At 49.5% G+C, this 24,705-nt stretch overlaps 1 protein-coding gene across 5 annotated transcripts; it reads right to left on the reverse strand.

The window, feature by feature from the left end:
* Positions 1-8,237: 8,237 nt before the first annotated feature.
* Positions 8,238-16,197, reverse strand: Sh2d6 (SH2 domain containing 6). Of its 5 annotated transcripts, none has more exons than XR_005503645.2 (16): positions 16,090-16,197; positions 15,943-15,968; positions 15,560-15,594; positions 15,140-15,210; positions 14,918-15,047; positions 14,212-14,333; positions 13,319-13,382; positions 12,439-12,461; positions 12,057-12,117; positions 11,642-11,720; positions 11,124-11,154; positions 10,971-10,995; positions 10,528-10,591; positions 10,175-10,258; positions 9,853-10,011; positions 8,238-8,635 (listed from the first exon to the last, which is right to left on the reverse strand). XR_005503645.2 is itself a non-coding variant. In XM_039108710.2 (16 exons), exons 1-16 carry the CDS (start codon positions 16,189-16,191, stop codon positions 8,519-8,521), a joined length of 1,170 nt encoding a protein of 389 aa, XP_038964638.1. In that variant the 5' UTR covers positions 16,192-16,197; the 3' UTR covers positions 8,238-8,518. The 5 variants fall into 5 exon arrangements, 3 of the variants coding, with proteins under 3 accessions (XP_038964638.1, XP_038964637.1, XP_063142913.1); XR_005503644.2 differs by having other exon boundaries at positions 10,528-10,594; XM_039108710.2 differs by having other exon boundaries at positions 10,551-10,591.
* Positions 16,198-24,705: the final 8,508 nt, after the last annotated feature.

A 24,705-nucleotide genomic window follows, 5' to 3' on the forward strand; every position in this document is an offset into this window, starting at 1 on the left:
CTGCTGTGTGAAGTAAGCAACCCCCTGTTCCCACTGCCTCACCAGGCACAGCTCCTGCCCCTGAAGACACTGCCTCTTCTTTCTGCCTCATGATAACCTTCTATAATTTTAATTTTTTTCAAACCCTATTTTTAATGATGGTTCATCCACCAAAGGTAATGGAAAAGAAAGGATATGGAGGAAGTGGACTAGTTTAGAAAGGTTCTTTGGAGAAACCAAACCATCTGTGTTGTCTGGAAATCGGCAGTTCAGTTCACAGCAGGCAGCAGCAGATTGATCCACTCACAAACACTTCCTTGGATACACAGGCAGTCCAGCTCAGTAGAGTTGGGATATTAACAGTGGTGACATGACCTAGCAGAGACAGCCAGGCCTCGGCCTCAGCTCGAGTCAGCAGGAGGTGCCAACAAGAACATCAGGAGAAGTTCTCAACTCTGCCTCTCTCAGGGAAGCAAAGACCAGAGAAGATGCGAGACCCACAAGCTTTGCACAGCTAGCTGTAGCAGCAAGTCAAGCACTGTCACTCTGTGGAGTCCTATTGATACCCTGCAAACATCACATGTCCCTCATGTGCCTTACTTCTGCACATTCACAAGTCCAAGGAAGCGGCAACAAACCGCAGCACGCCACCAGATGTTTGTTGGTGCGTTTCTCTCTGTGGAGTTCCGACAAATGCAGCTCAACTATGCAATGTAAGGCACACCAATACACGTGTGTTGCTAGCAGAACCAATACACATGTGTTGTTAGCAAAGAATCTTTCATCACATGTCCTTTCAGGTGCTTGCTTTAGAACAATATCCTCTCTCCTGTGTCTGCTTCAGCAAAATGGCTCCTTCCTGAGTCTGCCTTAGCCTTTTGCCTGTGTCCACGTTAACAAAGAATTCCTTCACATGTCTGCCCCAGCAAAACACCACTCAACTGACTTTCCAGAGAACCCTTAAATTTCCACTTCCTCTCCTACTTTGGGCAGTGTGATCTTCACCGAAGTTATCTTTCACACCCCAGACAGAACAGAACACGGGGAGAGATGAGAATGGGTTCAGCCTAGACGCCCCTTGAGATGTCAGGTGGTGAGATTGTGGCCCTGAGGAACTCATGCCTTCAGCTACAGAACTGTGCTGTGTGTCCTGCTCAGGGCACAGTCCCTTTGGCCACTGAGTTATAACGTGTACTTCTATTGTTTATGGATAAGGAACAGCCCGCAGTTCTCCCCTGGGGAGCCAGCCCTCAGCCTTTGCCTTCCAAGCAGGGCCATTAGCTGAGCCAACTGTTTGGGGAAAGAAATCTGATGGAATGTGGGTCAGAGATTCAGTGTTTGGGAGCCAGGGTCCAGGGGAAGCTTCAGGGCTTGGGGGTGCCTGGCAGAATCACAAACCTTCTTTCTGTCCCTATAACTCAGTTGGTATTGTTTAACTCAGGACCTCACTCAGAGTCCAGCTCACAGGGCACAGAAGAGCCCTGGCCTCTGTCCTTGAGATGTCCATAGAGAGGACGTGGCGTTTCATCTAAGAACTTGACGTCCTTTCCAGAGCAAAGAGGCATCAGGGAGGCGGCGGGTGATAATATCAGATCATCAGGAGCACCTAGTGTGTAACATCTTCTCTAAAACACTAGGCCAATGCCAACTGCCATGTTTGACTATGCCTTGGGGACCTAGTAGGGTGATAGAGGGCTAAGAAGGAGAGACACAACTGGAACACAGAATTTAACTCTGGCTGTTTTATATTTGTTCTCCACGAGTGCTCAAAGTGCAGGACTTTGGCCTTCCTTGCATTGAACATTGAGCTACTCATATGAACTTGAGTAGCTTAGAGCTTCTGGAAAGATACACAGGGAAAACATTGCTGACCTCAGAGAAAGGGATAGCCGAGGGACAGATGTTGAAGGAGACTTGTTTTTCTGTTATATATATATTTAAAAGACTTTTACAGTTTATTTTTTAAATTATTTATCTGTGTAGGAGATGTGCACATACATGCAGATGCCCTCAGAGACCAGAAGGGCGTGTTCAAGCCACTGAAGCTGGAGTTACAAGCCATTGTGAGCTGCCTGATATGGGTACTGGGAACCTCAACAAGGGCAGCTAGCGCTGTTAGTGGCTAAACCATCCCTGCATCTACCCCCACCCCACCCCACAACGCACACACATTCTTTTGAGATAGGAGCTCATGTAGCCCAGGTTGGCCTTGAACGCCGTCTTAGTTAGGGTTTTTATTGCTGTGGAGAAACACTATGACAGCAGCAATCTTATAAAGGAAATCATTTAATTGGGGTTGGCTTACGGTTCAGAGGTTTGCTCCATATCTTCATGTCAGGAAACATGGTAGCACATAGGCAGGCAGAGTGCTGGAGAGGGAGCCAAGAGTTCTACATATGAAGGAAGAGAGAGAGAGTGATACTGGGCCTGGCTTGAGCATTTGAAACCTTAAAACACACCCTCAGTGACACAAGGCCACACCTACTCCCATAAGGCCATATCTCCCAATAGTCCCACTCCCTTGTGAGCCTATAGGAAACATTTTCATTCAAACCACCAAAAACACACTGTGTAGCAGAGGACAACACTGAATTAACTTTTGGTCATCCTGCCTGCACTGTCAGAGTGCTGGGATCATAGGCCTTTGCAGTGTAATGCCATACAATTACAATATCTAATAAACAATAAGAGTCCGATAGTTCTAGGGGTTGGTTCAAGGTTGGGGCAGAGATAGTTGTGCTTTCTTTAGATGCCCTTTCTGTGAGCTGGTTGCTCGCCCAGCCCAAGAGAGTGGGAGTGGTTGCTACAGGTTGTACTCTCCAGAACAAGGCATTCCCACTCAACTACCCACAGGTCTAGACAGCCAGAGGTGCTGGGAGAGCTCAAGAAAGTGGGTGTATGGCACCAGAGAAGGTCAGAAGTGGCCGAGGAAGAAGGGTATACTCCAGGTAGAACTGGATAGAGTGGGAGACCTTACATGGCTCCGATGTTAGAAGGAAGTCGGTATGGCCACTGACTGACTGGGTGTACCTAGAACTGGAACCAGGGGTCCCTGGGAATCTCCAAGTGCATGGGTCAACAAAACAGTAATTGTTAGATGTGTGCCTAAAGGCTTCATGTGTCTGTGGGGACACTGAGGCTGGTCAGAGTATGAGCAGAGCAGAGCCTCTGAACATGAACCGCAAAAGACAGATGATCACAACCAGGCTTTGCCTATTCAGAGCAACGATTATTACTATGTGTCAATCACTTGGTTGATAGCTTCTTTTATATATTTATACACACACACACATACAGGGTTGGTGTGAGAAGGGGAAAAATTTATATATATATATATAATAAAAATTATTTATATATATAATTTTCCCCCTTCTCACACCAACCCTAAATAAGCATTTACTGTTTTCTTTTTTTTTTTCTTCCTCTTCTTTTGTTTATCTTTTGAAACAGAGGTTTTCTGTGTAGCCTGGTTGTCTTGCTACTTTCTCTGTAGACCAGGCTGGCCTCAAACTCAGAGGCCTGTCTGCCTCTGCCTGGGATTAAAGGTGTGCTCCACTGCTGTCTTTCTCTTCTTTTTAATATCCCTCCACACACACCCAGGGTCCCTAAAGCTGAGGCTGGCCCTGAACTCAACATCTTCGTACCTCGACCTCGTGAGCTCTGGAATCATAGGTATGGGTCCACACACAGCCTCCTGGACTCTGTTTTCAAAGTGAGGAGGGCGGGAGGTGTCGTTCAGTGGTACAGTGCTTATCTAAGCCCAGCCTGGGTTGGCTTCTCATCACTGCATAGCAAACCAATGTAATCCAGACTGTAACTGGGAAATCTCTGCATGCCTGTAATCTCAATTGCTTGGGAGGTCCTGCAGGAGAATGGCCAATTCAAGCCTCCTGTAACAAGAACTCATCTCAGCAATACCAGCTCTCAGTGTTAGAATTGCCTGTTTAGCATTTACAAGCCCCTTGGTTTGATTCCTAGAATAAGCAAAGAGGGAGGGAGGCAGGGGTTGACTGAGGTTAGGGCTACACAGAAGATGAATGGCTCAGCCAAACTTGGATTCCTTTTCTTTTTTTTTTTTTTTTTTTTTTTCTTTTTCTTTTTTTCGGAGCTGGGAACCGAACCCAGGGCCTTGCGCTTGCTAGGCAAGCGCTCTACCACTGAGCTAAATCCCCAACCCCCCTTTTCTTTTTTTAAAAAGATTTATTTATTTATTTCATGTATGTGGGTACTCTGTCACTGTCTTCAGAAACACCTTAAGAGGGCATCAGATCCCATTACAGGTGGTTGTGAGCTACCATGTGGTTGCTGGGATTTGAACCCAGGACTTCTGGAAGAGCAGTCAGTGCTCTTAACCACTGAGCCATCTCGCCCAGTCCCAGACTTAGATTCTTCTGTACATGTTTCTCTCAAGTCAGCTGCACCTGCCTCAGTGAGTCAGGGGCAAGCCTGGGATGGTTAACTTAGATCACGCCAGGAGCCCAGCAGATGTGTTTTGGCCTTGGCTTTCACATCCTTTCTTACTGCACATTTCCGGGGCTTCCCTTGTTTTTCAGGTCCTCAGGAACAGTCAGTTTGGTATCTGTCGCTCACAGCATCTCTCAAGAACTCATTCCCTTGGCAGATGACCCTGCCTGGAATTTTCTAGTCTGGCCTGTTCAGCTCAGGAAGTGTGGTTAAAAGTGCTTGGCAGGGTAGTGCAGTGCAAAGTCAACGGCTTCCGTCTCTCTGGAATTATAGACATCCCGGAAGCCTCCAGCTCTTCCTGCACCTCTGCTGGCTCGCTGACCTCTGCCCTAGGAAGTGGAAGGATAGCTCCCTCTGTGTCCTCTCATGTCCCTGGTGCTCACACTCCTTACCAGGCCTCCCAGGTTCCTCCTTCCCCAGCCATCCTTTACTCTTCCACATTTAGAAAGGCAAAAAGCCTGGAGAAACAGGATGGCTGCCAGCCAGCCATAGCTGTACCCACTTACATTACTGAAACAAAACTATTGGCTAGCGACGTGGCTCAGTTGGCACAGTGCTTGCCTAACATTTAGGAGCCCTATGCTCAGTCCCCAGTGTGGGACAAACTGATCGTGGTGACCCATGCCTGTCATCTCAGCTCTCAAAAGGTGGAGTCAGAAGGGTGGCAAGTTCGAAGTCATCCTGGACTGCACAGCGAGTTTGATGCCAACCTGGGCAACATGAAACCTTGTCTCAAACCAAAACCAAAACTTCAAAGTCTAATAAAACTGTTGACTTTGAATAAAAAAAATACATTCTTGGGCTGGAGAGATGGCTCAGTGGTTAAGAGCACCGACTGCTCTTCCCAAGGTCCTGAGTTCAAATCCCAGCAACCACATGATGGCTCACAACCATCTGAAATGAGTCTGATGCCCTCTTCTGGTGTGTCTGAAGATAGCGACAGTGTAATCATAATATATAATAAATAAATAAAATATTTAAAAAAAATACATTCTTATTTTAGACAATCTTGGCTTGGACTTCCATGTTAAAAGAAGTCTAGATTGTCAGCTTAGAGGAACTTGGGATAGACAATGAATTTTTCAACAAACATGTGTCATCAACTGTATTCAGAGGCCTGGCTATCCCATACAGGGCAGGGATGGCAGGTTGGTCCTTGGGGATCTGCTAAGTAGCAGGGGCCAAGGCTAGGAGGAGGGAGATGAAGGTGGGGAAGGCCAGGATGGGTTGAGTCCTAGAAAAAGCACATCTGGATACACATCTGTCAGCTGAGGAGGTGCTAGGCCAGCTCTGGGCTTTGCTCTTTTCTCTTTTCGATGTCTCTATGTGGTGGGAGGAGGGAGTGTTGTCGCAGCAGCATGTGGAGGTCAAAGGCTAACTTAGTCAAGATGGTTCTGTCTCTCCATCCTGTGTCAGGCTTAGCAGGAGACTGACCCCACACACAGAACCAACCACCTTGACAGCCTGCTGTCATGCACTTTTCTGCCATCTGGGGCTCTAATTATGTGCTGCCCCCACTACCAGGACCGTTTCTCTGATTCTTGCAGGAACAATGAATGAAAGTTACCTTGGTTTTTTGAGTTTTTTTTTTAAATATTTATTTATTTATTATGTACATCCATACAGCTTTCTGTCTGCATGTGTGCCTGCAGGCCAGAAGATGACCCCAGATCTCATTATAGATGGTTGTGAGCCACCATGTGGTTGCTGGGAATTGAACTCAGGACCTTTGGAAGAGCAGTCAGTGCTCTTAACCGCTGAGCCAACTCTCCAGCCCCAAAATTCAAGCTTTTTTTTTTTTTTTTTTTTTGGTTCTTTTTCTTCGGAGCTGGGGACCGAACCCAGGGCCTTGCGCTTCCTAGGTAAGCACTCTACCACTGAGCTAAATCCCCAGCCCCTTTTCCTTGAATCTTTTTTTTTTTTTTTTTTTTTTGGTTCTTTTTTTTTTTCGGAGCTGGGGATTGAACCCAGGGCCTTGCGCTTCCTAGGCAAGCGCTCTACCACTGAGCTAAATCCCCAACCCCTTGAGTTTTCCTTTATGTGTGTTGGGGGGTTGTTCTGAGACTGTGCATAGTTCTAACTGGACTGGAACTCACTATATAAACCAGGCCAGCTAAGAACTACAATTCTCCTGCCTCAGCATGAAGTACCTTTGGAACCAATAATATAAGCGCTCTTAGCTATGCCCCCCCCAGTTTACCGATTAGGGAAGTAAATTCGGAACTCATTAAAAAGGCCTGAAAAGGCTTTTGTGTCTTTGAAGTAGGGAGCTCCTCCTAGAGATTGAAATTGCAAAGCAGATGAGGGCACCCCAAAATGTCAATGACCCACATCCTAAGAAGTCCCTAGGTGCCTGGAAAAGTAGAAAGAGAGAGACCATTCTCATGGCTCGATCCTAGGAGTGGCCTGGGGTAAAAAGAAATACTAGGCTAACAGGACTGGTGGACCGCTGAGAATCCCTACCCTCTGCTTCCTCAGGCAGCTGGAAAGCCCTAGCTGCTAGTAGGAGGTCCCCCACTCCTGCAGCACTAGGGCAGGTGCTGTCCTTGACCAGACTTCCTAGCTTGAAGCTGCTTCCCTGCTGGGGCTTTATCAGTGGCAGCTAATTGACCCGAATTCTGAGCTGGTTTGGGAGAAGGGAGCCAGAGTGCTGCTCATGAGGCACCTCTTACGCACAGAAGGCCCTCACTTAAGCCTCCTAACCGGAGGTCGATGACTGTGCAGGGACAATTATCTTCCCATCTATTACAGCTCAGGGAGGGTAATCTGCCAGAGGGTGATGACGAACAGAGGCGACTCTTCCCGCAGCCCACGTGGCCCGCCCCACCCCCCTGCCTCGCATTTGCAGATCTCTAGGCCCTGGTTTCCGCCTGGACATCCCACAGCCTCCCTGTCACGCCCAGACTCCAGGTTCCCCAGGAGGCGGTCCAGAGGTATTGGGGTGCAACATGGCACCAGTGGGAGCCATGCCTTCCGTGCCAGCCGCCCCACGCCAGCATCCGCAGAGCTGCCCTTTGTTTCCTGGCCGCTCGAGACTTCTGCGGAGTCATGGTCACGTGGTGCTTCCGGCACGGGGTGTTCCAGGCTCCACGCCAGGGCCAGGAGACGCCCCCGCTCTGGGCCAGCCTGTGGGTTGCTGGCTGCCACCCCAACCCGGAGCCCCTTATTCCTGCTGGGCCCATGACCTGCCAAGCAACTCAGCTCTGGGTCGCGGACCCTCTACCATCCACTGCCCAGGCTCCCAGCGTCTTTGTTCATCCTTTTCCGGGCTTTCATCAGACTGTCTCCTGGGGTCCCTCCGATACTATACGCTAGGCATTAAATGCTTGCTTGCCATCGGCCTCCTCTCCTCCAGAAACCTTGAGCCTCCTTCCCTTACTTGTCCAAGACCAGCAACCATAAACAAACGTCAGTTTACTGGCCTGGCCCTCTTCCTCACTGACAAAGAACTTAGAAGGACAAAACCCCCCTACTTGGTAAAAATTGGTCCCTTCCCGCTGCAGTCTAGCCTACCAAGTAGACCCACACAGCAACATTACTCCATTCCTCTTCCCTAGAAGGCCTCTTTTTCTCAGCATATTCCAGAATCAATCCTCTGTGCTGGAGGGATAGCTCAGCGGCTAAACAGCTCTAATTGCTCTTCCCAGCACCTACATCTAGAAACTTACACTCCCAGACGCTCTAACTCCAGCTCCAGGGTATCTGATGCCTCTGTCCTCTGTGGACATAGGCACTCACATGCACGTGATCACACACAGATGTGCCTACAATAATACTCATAACGGGGTTCGGTATTAACAGAATTCAGTCAATACATGTTTATTGAAAGTATACTGTGTGCTGGGAAAGTAGTTCCTCCGGAGAATGTTAACCCGTCACGAGAAGTCAGTCTAAGGAGAGGCAATGTCTCTGAGGAAGCCAACCTCCCCAGGTGGGTCATTTTAATGCCTCTCATTTTGAACCTGCAGGGCTTTTGGGGTGGAGGCTGGCAGGGAAAAGAAAGCAGCCTAAAGTGGGAGGGAAAGTGAATGGGGCACACTATGTGCCAAAGGTGGATTTGTGTCCTGTTTTTTCTTCAGGGCTTGGTGGGGAAGAGCAGGCAGGTGAATCCCCGGCTGCCGCTGTGTCGGTCCACGAGGGGCAGGGGGTGCTTCATGTAATGCTGAACCATGGCAGTCACAGAGGAGAAGATCTGTATAGAGCAGGCAGGGCATCTGTGGGTCCCATGAGCTTGAGTCTGCCAACAACTTTCTAAGGCAACTGTGGGGCCTGGCCGGGGAGCTGGCTGGCATTTTTCTAGATGTTTTTCTTCCCACTGTGCTAGCAAACTGCAGTGGCCATTTTGCTGTCTGGTTGTAAGCCTGCAACTGTACAAGTGTGCTATGCTGTTGGCCAGCCTCAGGCTCCCAGAGCTGGGGGAGAACCTCTTTAGGTCTAGGCCTCTGCTGTGGTGTCTCTCAAGGGAAGCTGTGGTGGATGCCTGACTGTCTACTGACTGAATCCAACAGTTGCTGGGGAGAGAAGTCCTTGGAGACTTCTGCCCTCCTCTCAAATGGTCTCACTGCCTCGCCTTGACCCTATGAAGATTGAACCACGGCACAAGGAAATGCTTCCCCCAAAGCATGATGGGCTTCTTTTCATAGTGCCAGATGTCTGGGAAGAAGTTCAGTCCTCTACCTACACACACACACACACACACACACACACACACACACACACACACAAAACTTAATTTATTTTTAAACAGGGTCTCTCTGTGTAGTTCTTCTGGCTTCTGAGTACTACTATTATTAAAAGGGAGCACCACCATGCCTAGCTACCTTGTTAATTAGGATTTAAATGTTCTAATAGGTTCAAGTGTTTTACCTTCATGGACATGTGTGCATCCCATGCATGCAGCTCTTGCAGGGGTCACAAAGGGCAGTAAATCCCTCAGAACTGGGGCTATAGACAATGGTAATGCTCACCTGTGTACTGGGAGCTCAACTCCTGTCCAAATCAGTAGGTGCACTAACCACTGAGCCATCTCTCCAGTCCCTACCTTGTTTTTTTTTTTTTGAGACAAGGCCTCACACTGGCTTGGAGCACACCATGGAGGCTGGATGACCAATGAGTCAAAGATCTGGATAGTCATTTCTCAACCTCCCCAGTGCAAGGTTATAAACCTGAGCCACTGCTCCTCACTTATTTTACCCCTGAGGCTCTGGGGGTAAAACTTAAACCCTCAAATTGCAAAGCAGGCACTTTTAGACAGAGGCCCTTGCCCTCTGACATTTCTGTTCAACCTAGGGTGAGGGCGGGAAGCAACCTGTGTGTTTTTCCTGAACACGCATATGCTCTTGGCTAGGCCCAGGGTACTGCTCTGTAACCTACCTCGCTGATTTGTCCCATGACTCCTCCAGTACCCACCTCCTCGTGATTCCTGCCCTCCCGACCCAGGGCATAGTGGTGCCCGCCGTCTAGCTGCCGGATGGGAATGTTGAAGACCCGGCCTCTGAGGAGTACTGCCAGAGTGAAGGGCTGGGAACTGTGAGGCCCAGAGCTGAGGCGCACCGTGTAGGCTCCATCCTGTGGAGGAGACCCCAGCTATGAACTTCATCTTCTAATTGCCTAAGCCCAGCTGACTAATTACATGGTGGAGTGCCTCCCTGGCCCCCACTGCCAGCTTCATGAGCCACAGGCAGAGAATAGAAGGACTTTCAGAGAAGGCCAAGGGTTGACAAATGCCCACCTTTTGGAAGTGAAGCAGGGCTCTCTCAACAGACTGACGGTCACAGTTCCCAGAGTACCAAGGCTGACCCAGCAGGCTGCCATCCTGTACAATACACAGAGCTAGCTACGCAAAGAGACACTCAGCATGGAGTTGGGCATGAAGAGCAGAGAACCCTGGGGCACAGTTATTTGTGTTTATATCTACCAGTCCCAGACTGAGTCCTACAGGCCAAACCATGTGTCTGTGCCTGGAGGGCAGCATAGGGGAGTTGCTCACTCTGTTCAGAGCAGGCACGGTCTGTGTGGGGGTGTAGGCCCTGGGGTTAGGAGGGCTCCTAGGCAAGGACTCTGCTTCCCACAGGTATCACCCACCTCTGTTCCCATCTTCTGCTCACCTCAGCAGCAGAGGCTGCAGAGGAAGCAGACAGCTTCCTTCCTGCTGAAAGAAGCAGAGAAGAGGGCTGGAACCAGGAAGGCTGGGTTGGGTAAGGAGGCTTCATGGGTGGGTACTGCAGCAGAAGGTGCCAGCATCTCTAAAGCCCGACATAGGCCATTCTGTGCTCTTGGTACTCCCGGGCCCAACACCCTGGGAGGACACACCAGACAGGCCTTGCATGATTTCCAAATGAGAACTGATCCTGGGATACACACTAGCAGCTTCTCGAGTTAGTACAGACCCTGGGAAATGCCCGACCTCAGAGCTGCAAGGACCCCTTTGGTGACCTGAGGGTTTGGTGGGGGAGGGGGGTCTGTTGCCAGAGGGAGTAAGATCCCAGCACAGCAGCCCTATTCAGACTGAAGATGTATGTACTTGCCTTTCAACGCGGCATCCACAGCTTCCTGGGACACAGGAAATTTGGTCAGATGAGAGCTGGCCTTCCAGGATGCTGCCCCAAACCTGAAATCCCACCCTAGGTCTCCCTCCCACCCCTCTGGGATCACTTCTTCCTTGACTACTAGCCTCTTACATTCCGAGCCTCTTGGTGACCAACCACTGGCCTGCAAGGAATAAATTGGGAGAGCAGAGTTCAGAGGATTTTTTTGTTTTGTTTTGTTTCTTTCTTTCCTTTTTTAAGATTTACTTTATATATGTGAGTACACTGTAGCAGTCTTCAGACACACCAGAAGAGGGCATTGGATCCCATTGGCTCACAGTTGTGAGCCACTGTGGTTGTTGGGAATTGAACTCCGGACCTCTGGAAGAGCAGCCATGCTCATAACTACTGAGCCATCTTTCCACCCCTTGTTTTTCTTTTTTAATTTATTTTGTTATTCTTTTTGAGATAGGATATCACTATGCAGCCTCAACTGATCCAAAACTCTCTCTGTAATCCAGACTGGCCTTAAGTTCACAGAGATCTGCCTGCCCCTGCTACCCAAATGTTGGGATTAAAGAAACACACTTGCTACCATGTCTGGCCTCTGGGGTTTCCTTTATTAGCAAACCCATTGTCCCATTCTGTTCCCTTCCACTGCTACATCTTACTTGGGCAATCCAGATGTTCTTGGCAGAGGAACTGGAGGCATCAGGGCTTTGGAGCTCAGAGACCTAGTCAAGGCTGGGGCTAGAACAGAGAGGGCAGGCAGGGAAGTCCAGGTTGATCAGGAAGTAGCTGAGAACAGGCTAGGGGGTCTACTACTGCTGCCTTTGACTTGGCTCTCCTGGAGACCTTCCATAGTGAGGTTCCAGCTTGGTGGCCTGGCTGCAGCAGCTGGCAAACCCCACACGGCTCTTGCTCTAAGAATCACCTCTTTGATAGGGACAGTGTGGGACCAAAGGCAAAAATGAAGATACCCAGGTGGGGCCTACAGGGGAGTGTTTTGGAGGTAACAAAAATGGTGGCAGGATGGAGGGTGTGATGGGTAGTGGAGGCCTTCAGGGATGGAGGGCGGGCGCTCACGTGGATCCGGCTCACACTCCAGGTAGATGTCTTCATCTGGTTTCTCTGCCCGATCTGTTGCCTAAGGAGTAGGCCTATGGTTTGACTGGTCTCTTCTAGGAATCCGCCCATTAGTGAGGAAGTACGTCATGGAAGAAGCCACTGACTGAGACACCTCCCTTTCTCCTTATCTACACAGGAAGGGCATGTCCTAACTGACTTCTCCTTTAGGGGTGCTCAGAGACTGGGGAGGCTCTGGGTGGTAGGTACCACTGGCTTATCCTCGTGGCAGAGAGAAGGACTCTACACCAGACCTTTCCCCCAAACTACCCGGGTGCCCACTCCATTCCTCAGTTTTCTAGAAAAGTCCCTAGACTACAGGATAGAGAAGAGGGCAGCTCACCACTCTAGCAGGTGTACCTCGCCCTGTAAGGAAAAGGGAGAACCAGCATTCGTGAGCATCAGGGGGAAGGGCCTGGGCACCCTTGTTCACAGTGCTCCTCAGAGCTAGCTTTGGAGACCCAGGAGAACACGCCTCATTCACTCATCCCTTTTCTTTACAACATTGAAATGTCAGCAGGCTTGACTTCTCATCAAATTTACTAGGCTTGGCTCCAGATAACTTTATGATAACAAAAAACAAAACAAAACAAAAACAAAACCCAAACAAAACAACAACAACAACAACAACAACAACAACAACAAAAACAGTTCTCAAAGTGATGGAGGTTTACCGCAACTGAGAATAAGACGGGCTGTGCCTCCTGTGAACTGTTTGACCTTGGGTTAGGAGGATGCCAACCCTCCCAGAACCTGTTTTACACAGGGATGGTTCAAGTGGTCCATCCCCCATCCTGACATCCTAAGGTCCAGTGGTCATAGGCCTCAAGGCACTGACCAGAGAGGAGTCTCTGGACAGGGGAGGAATCAGAGTGACAGCCCAAGGTTGCCCGTCACTGAGGGATAATACTCAGAGGTCTCAATAGGGAGGGTCTGAATAGGGACCTCTTTATTCTAAGGTGCCCCTCACTTGGCTCAGGGATCACCCAGGGGAAGACAGGGCCTGGAGGTCAGAGCCTCTGCTTCCGAACTCTCTAGGCCACAGCGGTTCATGGGTTGGTGGCAATGAGACTTGTACTGACTGACTTGGAGGCTTGGCAAACAAAAAGGAGGTGTGGCTAGGAGGGATGCAGCAAGCCCAATTCAAGGCAACCCCCAAATTCTAGCCTGTGTAGGGGGACTCCCCTCTCTATGTGGAGCTACGGAAAGAGAGGACACTCTACCTCGCCTTCCAAAAATAGGTCCCTGCTTTGGGGTTGCAGGTTGCAGGTTCATTGCAGTCTTCAGCTGTGGGAATAATGGGAGGAGGAAAATGAAGGAGGAGGAAAATGAGGGAGGAGGGAGATAAGGGAGGAGGAAAATGGGGGAGAAGGGAAATGAGGGAGGAGGAAAATGAGGGAAGAGGGAAATGAGGGAGGAGGGAGAAAGGCATTGAAAGAACAAGGAAGTTGGGGTGTAAGGGGGTCAGAGCAATGTGCTGCTTTCAAAACTAACGCTCACTTGTTAGCATGTTCATGCCTGAAGCAGAGGCAGGACCAGCATGAGTCTAAGGCCCGTGGGGGCTCCATGAAACCCGCTCTCAACTGCCCCTCCCCCCAGAAAATCCAACTGAACAAACATAAGACAGACACTACAGCAGGAGAAGCGCAGGAGAAGGACACTTCTCTCATCCTCTAGTTGGGGTCCTTTCCTTACTGTGAAATTTCCCGTTTATTTGTTTATTTTTATTTTGTAAAGCAAAAAAGCAACATGACAGTTTTCAAAGTGGATAACCACCAGATCACAGTAGGAGAAGGAGTTGGGAATGATGACAGCTGGCCCCTCTGGCCAGAGAGGTGTCCTGTGGCCAGAGCCTAGGTGAGGGCAGCGAGCCTTGCCCCCAACCCAGTAGAGGAGGGAGAGCCCTGTCAGCAGCGAGCAGGGAGCAGAGCAGCGGGTGGGTAAGGAAGGGATGAAAGGATCCTTTAGGCCAGTGGGAGGAGCTCCTTTTTTTCCTTCTCACTCTGGTTTCTAACACACCAGGCATCAAGAGAATAAAAATGTGTGTTGGGGGTGGATGGGCACAGGGCGGGGCGGGGGTGTGCGTGCAAATGAGATATTTGTAGGATTTACTCACCGGGAAATGGTAGCCAGAGGTAGGGCGATTAGGAAAGGAAGGGTTTATGGGGAGTCCACTGGCCTTGGTAGGCTGAGGTGGGGGCGGTGGTAGTTTGGATGGATCCAGGGGCCCAGAACGATCTGAAAGAGACTCCATGTTTTGTAAACTAGGGAGAGGGAGGAAGTTCCTCGCTAGTATATTTCCATCTTATTTATTAGCTCCCCACCCGCTCCCCACCTAGCCCCCATCTCTCCTTCCCTCCTCCTGTCCCTTCTACTTATTGGCTTCTTGACAGCCCGGTCTCCATGACAACTGAAGACCGTCAGCTTCCCTGCCCCCCACGTGGATGAGTCCAGGGGGTGAGATGCCAGTGGCGGTGGCCTCTCAGGGCATCCCCACCCTGGCAGGAGGATGTGCAGGGATTTCAGAGGGGGGAACACAAGGCCCTAGGGACTGGGTCGGGCTTCCTGCTTTGTCAATGTTGCCTTAGTTACCTCGCCCCTCCCTCCTGTCTCCTCCCCACTCTCCTTCTTTACGGTTTTAACTCCTCTCTTTCATCTCTCTGGTCTTTTCTGCTCAGCTAAGAGGCCTTAGTTGCAGCCAGCTGAGGCCCTTCCCCTGCCCCAGCTCTGGCAGAGGGAAGAGAGGCCCCGCCTGGATTCTCCTTTTGTTGGACCCTCTCGCCTTAACCCAACCTCCCAGCCCCTCCCTCCTCAGTCCTCACCCAGATACAAGGAGTTCTCATTAGAGCCAAAAGACTGTGCCGGGGCCAGACTGAGGGACAGAACCTCACAGGGGGGCAGCTCATATTTATCCTCCTCTTCTACCTCCTCCTGGGCCTTCAAAAAGGGATGCTGGTGGCATAGAGAAGATGGGGGATGGAATACGGCAGGCCCCGGTGGCTGGTGCTTTCCGTTCTAATCCCATCCTCAGCAATCGGACTTACCCTTTGTCTCCACGTCTCTGGGCCAGTCGGGAAAGACGTGCTGGCTACATTTTCTCTCCACACTTGGGTGTCTGGATAGATAGACTGGTTTTGCTTCATCCCAACCCACCTACTTCTAGCACACTCTGATAAGTCATCCGTCCTAAACTATGGGCTTCGACCCTACAACTAAAGGAACCCATAAAAGTGGGCATTTCTGGCAGCATAGACAGGACCCCTGAAACACGGGGATCTCTGCTTCACCTGTAAATGGCTCCTGCCCCCTGTCCCCAGATTCTGACCAAGACAGATAAGAGAGCCAAGCTTACGTGCTAAGGCTTGCTGGACAAGTAGCAGGACAGGCTATCTAGAGTCACTCAGGGACATCCAACTGTGAGGGACCCTGGTTTGCTGGGCCCCTAAGACTCATTGTGCACTTACCTGCACATCTGGCAGGTACGAGTGGTGGCCCCAACCTGTAAGCAGACTCTACTCAACTCTGCCCAAGGAGAGTTGGGCCCCCATCAGGGTGACATTGCACTTTAGACCACTCACACCTATGACCAGGAATGCTCCCTGGAGAAGCTGTGTGACAGCGTGGATCTGAGATCAGGGCAATAGAAGGAGAAGACTGGGGGTGGGGCTCAGGGGGCAGGCAGAACTAGTGGTCTTTGGTGCACAGCTGGATGAGTTGGTACCCCAGGGAAGCTGGGCACAGGGCTGACAGAGAGTGGAAGCACACCCATGGTCAGTCATGTGTGGAGGGAGATGGATGGCTGCTCCAGTGAAGACAAGGGGGAAAGCAGAAGAAAGAGGGGACTCACCGGGCCTTGCTGCCACTGAACCTGTCCTAGAGAGAGCAGGAACGGAGTACAGGAAGTGGTTAGTAGAGTTGGGACTCTCCCTGGCCTGGATCTCCAAGAGTCTGAGCAGGTCTATGTGCCTGAGGATCCCCTGGAACCAAGTCTTACCATGGCAAGGTAGATGAGCAGGGACCCTTTGCCTCTCCAGAGCCCAGGCACTGCCACAAATGTCCTAAGAGACAAGGGCCCTGTTGTTCCCATTATCTGCATTATTTACATATTCTGAATATTGGAAAGGTCTCCCACCCAACATGGACTTTATCCAGGACACTCCCAGGGCCGGGCTCTCCTCTCAAGGCTGTGGTCTCCAGGTTTGCAGCCAAACTAGAAGACCTAAGATGGACCAGGTATAGCTCTCTGGCATTAACTTGTCATACCAGGTGACACTGATGGACAGATGTCACCACATTGAAGGACAGATGTTATCACACGGATGCACAGATGTCACCTTGCTGTCACACATCCTGACCCTTCACTTCCACTACCACTTGCTGGAGGGTGGTAATCATACATCAAAAAAGTTAAAGGAATCGCTTCTCCGCCTTCTGGCTAACATCAAGTGTAAAAAAGTTAAAGATGAGGGGAAAATCCAGAGGCTCTCATATTCTATGTGACCAGTTTATTCTTTAATGGAGGGTGGTGTTTATAAAACATTTATTTAACGAAGTGGGCGTGATGGCACACACCTTTAATCCCAGCACTTGGGAGGCCCAGGCAGGTAGATCTCTGTGAGTTTGAGGCCAGCTTTGGGTGAGGCTATGAGACTACATACTGAATCCCAGGAAAGGCAGACCTACATGGCGAAACCCTATCTCAAACGGAACAAAATGAAACAAAACCAAAAATCAAGACAAAATAAAACAAACAACAACAAAAACAAGCAGACCAACAACAACTGGTTTGTAAACATGCGCTAGACACTGGGTACTGTGAGGATGCCACAGAAAGCAGTTAAACCCTCTGTGTCGTTTCCTCATCGGAGGATCACTTTCAAATGAAGACACTGGCTCTATCAGTCAGCTCACACTGATGTAACAGTACCACAACACTGAGTGGCTGAAACAACAGAGATTTTATTTCCTCCAAGATCAGGAGGATAGAAGGCCAGGATCTGGGTTAGTTTCTGGTGAAGACTCAGTTGCTGGCGTGGTTATCACCACCTCTCTCTGTGTCCTCAGGTGGCCTGCTGCCTGGGAGCACAGAGGGAGGCTGAGTATCACTTCTTATAAAGACACACGACTATAGATCAGGGCCTTATTCTTATGATTCTGTTTAACCTTAATTGCCTCCCTAGTGACTCGATGTTCTGTTAGAGCCACTAGGACTGGAGGTTCAACATATGAAGTGGGGGAGGGGAAGCCATATATTGAGGCTCTGAGAAACTGAGAAAGTTTGCTGGGCTGGGGACCTGGTCCAATTGACAGAGCACCGTGTTTGGTCTCTAGCGTCCTATAAAAACTGGGCATGGTAGTGTTCATCTATAACCCCAGTGGGAGAATTAGAAGTTACGACCATCAGCTGTATACCACATTCAAAGCCAGTTTGGGCTACTTAAGACCCTGTCTCAATAAACAAACAAAAACAAAAACAAAAAAATTTTAAAAGCCAAGAAAAGTCACTAGGGTAACTGAAAAGGAAGTGCCATGGAGAAGGGGGGAGGGGTATGGAGAAGACATAGGATTAAGCCCACCTGAAGCTAGGTACTGGACCTGTTCCTTGCTTTTCATCTCCTGCCTCAACATTCTTCCATATTCGGACCAAGAGTCAGAGGGCAACTTTCTCACCCAAGAGATTCTCTTATTTATACAAGAGAAGAGCAAGACCTGATACCAATAACTATGGGATCAAAGTCTACAGATCAGAGCGGAACATTCTGGATGCCACCCTATGCCACCCTATGCCAGTGGTACCACACACCCACCCCCACCTCAGCTACTCTTTCCTGCTCAGGGCTTTGCATAGGCAAATTGCAAGGCCTGAGAGCAGGGCCTGGACTAGGTGCCAGTCACACAGAGGTGAAAGGAAGGAAAAGCAAGAGGTTTGCTTCCGCAGCAGTGTCAGACAGGCGGCTTTGGACAGCCCCTTTCTCTGACTGGGATCACTTTGGGCATGCCATGACAGACCCTCTGGGTGGATTCCTACATGGGGGATTACAAGTGCCCACATCTTCAAGGTTGACTCCCTCACTGTCTGCCAGCACCTGAGTATCTGCTTTATGATATTTTCAGAGCATAGAGTGAGTTCATAGATTTCTGAGATCTCAGCTTTCAATCCCAGTGTGAACAGCAATTTAGGCTAGGGTAGTCAGTTAACCCTTAGGGAATACAAAGTCAGTTCCTCCTCTTGCCCTATCACTGGAGAGCTGGCACACACCTTTAATCCCAGCACTCTGGAGGCAGAGGCAGGCGGATCTCTGTTAGTTCAAGGCCAGCTTGATTTACAGAGTGAGTTCCAGGACTGGCTGGACACAAAGAAACAAAACAAACAAAAACAAACCACTTAGGTCCCCAGATCCTCCAAGACTACAAAAATTCGACACCCCCAGGCTGGGAGTCCCCCTGTCTGTAACAGAGCCATCTTCACTGATGTGCAGTCTGAGGGGTGACTTCTCATAGGTTGTTTGGAGTCACCTCCAGCCCTTAGCTCACTGACACAGGGCTCCCCAGCACAGGTAGAATGGCCAGACCCAGCCTGTGGGGGGCTGCTTGAGTGAGGGAGAGAGCAAAGAGATGGTTAGCGTCTCTGAGCTTCTGTTTCCTTATGAGTGAATGGTGACATTAACAGAACAATTCATAAGGTGCAGGGTGGCTCAAGAGTGGAATTCAGGGTGGAGGCAGCAGGATCGTGGAGAAACATAGACCCGTCTGCCCTATATAGTGAGTTCACATCAGTTCGAGATTATATCTCAAAACAACACCCAAAAGGCGTTATCTGTAATGGGCAGGGGGTGTCTGAGGGTCCAATTAGCTAACCCAGGGCACCATAGTTGCCTAAAAATGGAGGAGGTAGCTAGCTGGAGTTGAGCTCTCTGGTGTCAGTAGCGGGAAGGCCATTATATGGAAAGTCTGGGGTGACTTCTGAGGAAGGAAGACAAGTGAGCAGTATGTGGCCCAAGGTCTCAGGGAGTACAATGTGTGGAACAGGTGCCTCTGAGACTTGGCTGTCCCGGGCTCTTGGAAGACTGAAGGGGACAAAAGCCATTCTACTGGGCTACTGGGCATGTCATTTTTATCTTTGGGGGGGGGGGGTGGTGGTGGTAACCACACTGATAGATTCTTCTTTCTTTCACAGAAGGCAGACATATCTTCCCAGACGGCTGTACAGACAGGTGCTGGCACTGTGCCAGCAAGATACCCCCCAATCAGGCCTCAAGCCAGAAGCCCTAAGAGAAATGAGCCAGAGGCAGCGTGGTACTGGAGGAGTCTTTCCCGAGCTTTCAGAGACTGAGCAGCCTTCAGACGGACAGTTTTGGCAAAAAGTGTGTCTGTCCCCGGCATGCCTTTGCCAGGTCAGCTTGGCCAAACCTTTGGCACAGTGTCTCTGGGAGGTTCTCTGGTCTGCTCTTCCTGGAGGTGTTGTGATCTATAGACTATTTTCCTCTCTAGATTTATTGAGCACAATAAGATTCTGAACACAATGGCCGATCCTGCTGCTTGCAAACATGAGACCAACCTGGGCTACAAGAGACAACAAAACAAACCCAGCCCGTGTGGGAATGTCATGCCTGTCATCCTAGAATTTGGGAAGAGGCGTCAGGAAGATCAAGAATAAGGGTCCTCTTGGGCACTTAATGAGTCTAAGGCTAGCCTAGCCTAAGTTACAAGAGAACCTACCTCAAAACAGGGTTGTTGAAATGGTTTATCAGATAAAGTCATCTTGGATAACCTGTTTGAGAACTAGGACACACATGAAGGAAGGAGAGGAACAACTTCCACATCTCCATATTCTCTCCCCCCCCACACACACACTCAAAGTAAATAGATAAATGTGCTAAAAATATTCAAAACAAACAACAACAAATCAAGCTGGCAAGATGGTTCAGTGGGTAGCGTTGCTTACTACCAAGGCTGAGGACCTGAGGTCAATCACCCGAAGCCATGTAATGGAAGGGAGAACCAATACCTGAAGACTCTCCTCCACTACCATACACACAATATGTGGCACATGCTCACACACATAATTAATTAACTAATTAAAAATGTAAAGCAGAGTCGGTTAAGGGCACTGACTGGTCTGCTTCTCCAGAGGACCCAGGTTTGGTTTCCAGCATCCAAATGGCAGCCATCAGAGGTCTGGAACTTCAGTTCTAGGGGATTTGGTGCTCTCTTCTTGCCTCTGCGGTGACCTATCGAGTGTGTACATGTCAAATAAATGTCAGGCTGGAGAGACAGCTCATCAGGTAAGAGTGGGTGAGGCCCTTTCAGCTGTGAGTTTGTTTCCCAGCACCCTCATCAGACAGCTCACAAACCACCTTTAAAAAAAGACTTATTTTATTCATGTATTTTATGTATGTGGATGTTTTTGTCTGTATGTACATCTGCACACCAGAAGGGAACTGAGTCCCATGGGAATACAGTTATAGATGCTGTGAGCCACCATGTGGGTGCTAGGATTTGAAGTCAGGACCTCTGGAAGAGCAGCCAGTGTTCGTACCTGCTGACTCATAATTCTGGCCCCCATCAACCACTCTTCTAGCTCCAAAGGATCCAATACTCTCTTCTGAAATACACTCACACGCTCACACACAACACACACACACAGAGGACTCACACTCACACACACACACTAATAAGTTTTTTTAAGTTAATCAAGATGGGTGGGGTGGCTCATGGCTTTAATCTCAGCACTTGAGAGACTAAGGCAGAGGCAAGCAAATCTTTGTGAGTTCCAAGCCAGCTTGGTCTACACAGCAAGTTCGGGACAGCCAGCGCTGTATAGTGAGACCTTGTTTTAAACAACAAAATGTCAGTCGAGGAGGATCCCTCCCTTGCAGTCACTCCCTCTAGTTGGTGTTCTTTCTCGCTTTTTCTTAATAAAACTGTGTTTGTTTTGCGTTCGTTGTTGTTGTTTGTAGGGAGCCAGACTGACGGAGGCTTTCTCAGAGGCCCCAATGAAAGGATAAAGGGAATTTTAGTTCTGTGTCCTTGTCTGAACTTGGCAAAGCTAGTCCAGTGCCTCGAAGGAGTCAAGTTTGCAGTTTCCGAGGGCCTGACTCCTCTCCCAGGGCTGTGTTATCAGCCTTAGGCAGCTGTGCCCAGGGTAACCCACGTTCTCTTTGCCAACCTCGTCTGACTTAGCTCTCTGCTGACCTGGGCCCACTCTCACTTGCTTGGCATAAGTCATCAGGTTAGGAGAGACCTCCTGACCCAGTTATTGCCTTTGTCTTCTTTATTCCTCATTCCCAGGCCTCCCACTAGACACCTCAGTCAGTTCAGGTCAACTGCTGTTACTGCTGTAGACAGAATCTCACTATTTTAGCCGTGGATGGCCTGGAACTCGTGACTTAGATCAGGCTGGTCTTGAACTCACAAGGTCTACCTGTCTCTGTCTCCTGAGTGTTAGGATTAAAGGTGTGTACTACTGCACTCAGATGCTTTTTTTTTTTTTCTTAAGTCAGAGTCACATATCAGGAGTTGGTAAATGGAGGCAGGAGATTCAAACTACCCTCTAGAGAACAAGTTCAAGGTCAGGACGGGCTACAGAAGACACTGTCTCAAAACAAAACAGAAGTCACACAATAAACTTAGGAGGAGAGGACAGGGCTCTGGAAGTAGGGGAGCAGGGCCAGAGGTCTGATCACCAGGTGAGGATCCAGTACCACAACAGGTGATCAAGTCAGACTCTAAAGTTGTTCCAGGTGGGGACACAGTGGCCCATTGAACTCTATCTTCCACTGGGCTCAAGCTGATGCCAGGGCCAGTCCTGGGGGGATGTGGTCTGTATCAAAGAGACGGCCAGCAAGCACTGGTGGGTCAAGAGGCTGGTTTAGCACAAGCTGAGAGAGGCCCCTTTCCCTCCCACACCTTTGTCCTCCCAGGCCCGTGACTCAGCTGACTTTGATGACGTCTGACGGTCAATAGACAAAGGGAAAACTCCCTAGGGAGTCTGTGTTCCCTGTTTCTCCCTGGTACATGATCACTTATCACTGAAGCCTCAGAGGCTGCTGGCAAACCTCGCCTCCACCTCCCCAGAAAGTGGCCAGGAGGCTTCGAGTACAATGGAGATTGTCTTCTAATTTTTCTCCAGGGCACTTCCTGAGGTTTAGTCAGATCCTCCACGGTTGAGGTGGATGCACTGAGAATAGAGAAGGCTTCTCTGTGCCTCTGGATTAAAGTGAACTGATGGTACCACCCTGCTTGCCTGCAGGGTGTCGAGTCAATCTGCCCTGCCCTGCCCTGCCCTGCCCTCTATGATCCTCAGCTCAACAGAGATCTGGCAAGGTCCCAGCTGGGCTTGAAGCCCTGAGTGACTCCACACAGCTCCTTTAGTGGACAGCACGTGCTTCTAAATGCCTCTAAGACTGGGACCTACTGAGTTCTGCGGCCTTGGCTCCTTCATTGTTTCCCAGTGACTCACCAACACTAGGCTTCCCCGTGCTTCTAGAATGCTAAAGTTGGAAGAGGGTTACTTTTAGTAAGCCTTGAAGAAGACAACAAAAAAGCAAAGGAGTGTGTGTGTATGTGTGTGTGTGTGTGTGCCTGCATATGTGTGGTACAGCATATGTGTGGTACAGCATATGTGCACACACATGTGGAGATCTAAGGATACATCTGGTGTCTTCTTCCGTTACTCTTGACTTTGTTTACTTTAAGTTTTTGTAAAGATCTATGTATTTATTTTATGTACGTAAGTACACTGCTGCTGCCTTCAGACACCAGAAGAAGGCATCAGATTCCATTACAGATGGTTGTGAGCCACCATGTGGTTGCTGAGAATTGAACTCAGGACCTCTGGAAGAGCAGTCAGTGCTCTTAACCACTGAGCCATCTCTCCAGGCCTTACTTTATGTTTTAAAATAATTTATTTGGGGGGTTGGAGAGATGAAACAGCAGTGAAGATTTTCTGCTCTTTAAGAGGACCCAGGTTCTGTTCCCAACGCCCACATTGGCAGGCCACAACCATCTGTGACTACAGTTCTGGGGGCCCAGCACCCTCTCCTGACCTCCTCTGGTACTGCACACGTGATGCACTTACATACATGTAGGCAAAACACTCATATATATAACACAAATCTTTAGAAAGATTTATGTATGCAAGTCTGTGTGTGTCTCTCTGTGTGTTGTAGCTGCCTATGGAGCCACCCTGGGTTTCCTGGAATTGGAGTTCAGGCTGTTGTGAGTCACTCAATGTAAGCGTTGGAAGCTGAACTCAGATGGATCCCTGCAGGAGCTGCAATTAACTCATCCAAACTGCCAAACCAGCTTAGAGATGGCGGTGGTGGTGGTGGTGGTTTTGGTTTGGTTTGGTTTGGTTTGGAGACAGGGTCTCTCCCTCGACTTGTTGCTTATTGATACCAGCTAGGCTAGTGAGCCATCTAGCCCAGGGATCCTTGAGAGAAGACATTCTTAAAACATGGGGAAAGTGAGGGGGCGGAGCATAAAGCCCTGGGTTTGATTCCCAGCATCATCTAAAATCAGATCTATCAGGTCAGGGTTATTCTTAGCTATATGATGAGTCTCAGGCCAGCCTTGGCTACATGAGACCTTGTCCTAAACAAAACAAAACCATTAGAGAACAGAGTGAGGCTTGGTACAACTGTAGTTGACACTTGGCAAGTAGAGGCAGGAGGACCAGGAATTCCAGGCCAACCTGGGCTACATGGAAAGTTGAAGTCAGTCAAGTCTGTATGAGAATGTCTCAACTCTCCTACACTTTTCTCTAAATGAAGGGGGGGAAAAAAGAGGAAGCCTCTTGTGTACATACATCACACTTTTAAAAAATGTTGGCGGAACTCGGTACGTGGTTTAGTGGTTAAGAGCACATACTGTTCTTCCGAAGGAGATGGATTCCAAGTACCGACGTCAGGCAGCTCCCAACTGCCGGTAACTCCAGCTGCAGAGAGACCCAACCCCTGCCTCTGTAAGCACCTGCACATCTTCCACCGCCACCCACACATGCTTTAAAATAAACCTTCGAAAAACTCTCAGGTCAACGAGTAAAGTGCTGATGACCTAAGTTGGATCTCTGGACCCATGTGGTGGGAGAACGGACTTCAGGATTGTCCTCTGACCTCCACGGGCATGCCCTGTAACACGAACAAACACGCATAACAAGCCTGGTTTGTTGTTGTCCTTCGCTTCTCTGTGTAGCCCTGGCTGTCCTGGAACTCACCCTGTAGACCAGGCTGGCCTCAAACTCACTGAGATCTGCCTGCCTCTGCCTCCCAAGTGCTGGGATTATAGATGTGTGCCTCCACTGCCGGCTCAATAAGTATGTTTTTATGTTTTTAGTCTTTTTTAAAAAAGACCCTAGTTGGGGATTTAGCTCAGTGGTTAGAGCGCTGGCCTAGCAAGCGCAAGGCCCTGGGTTCAGTCCCCAGCTCCGGAAAAAAAAAATTTAAAAAAAAATAAAAATAAAAATAAAAAAGACCCTGAGTCTTTTCGAATGAATGACCCTCCCAGCCAGAGTCCAGCCCTCCCACCTCCACTTCAGCTCTTTCCTGGGGTCGTTCATCCTCAGAACATTGCTCTGGGGGTTGGGGATTTAGCTCAGTGGTACAGCGCT

Source organism: Rattus norvegicus, chromosome 4 (assembly GCF_036323735.1).
Source record: "Rattus norvegicus strain BN/NHsdMcwi chromosome 4, GRCr8, whole genome shotgun sequence".
NCBI classification, from domain to species: Eukaryota; Metazoa; Chordata; class Mammalia; order Rodentia; family Muridae; genus Rattus; species Rattus norvegicus.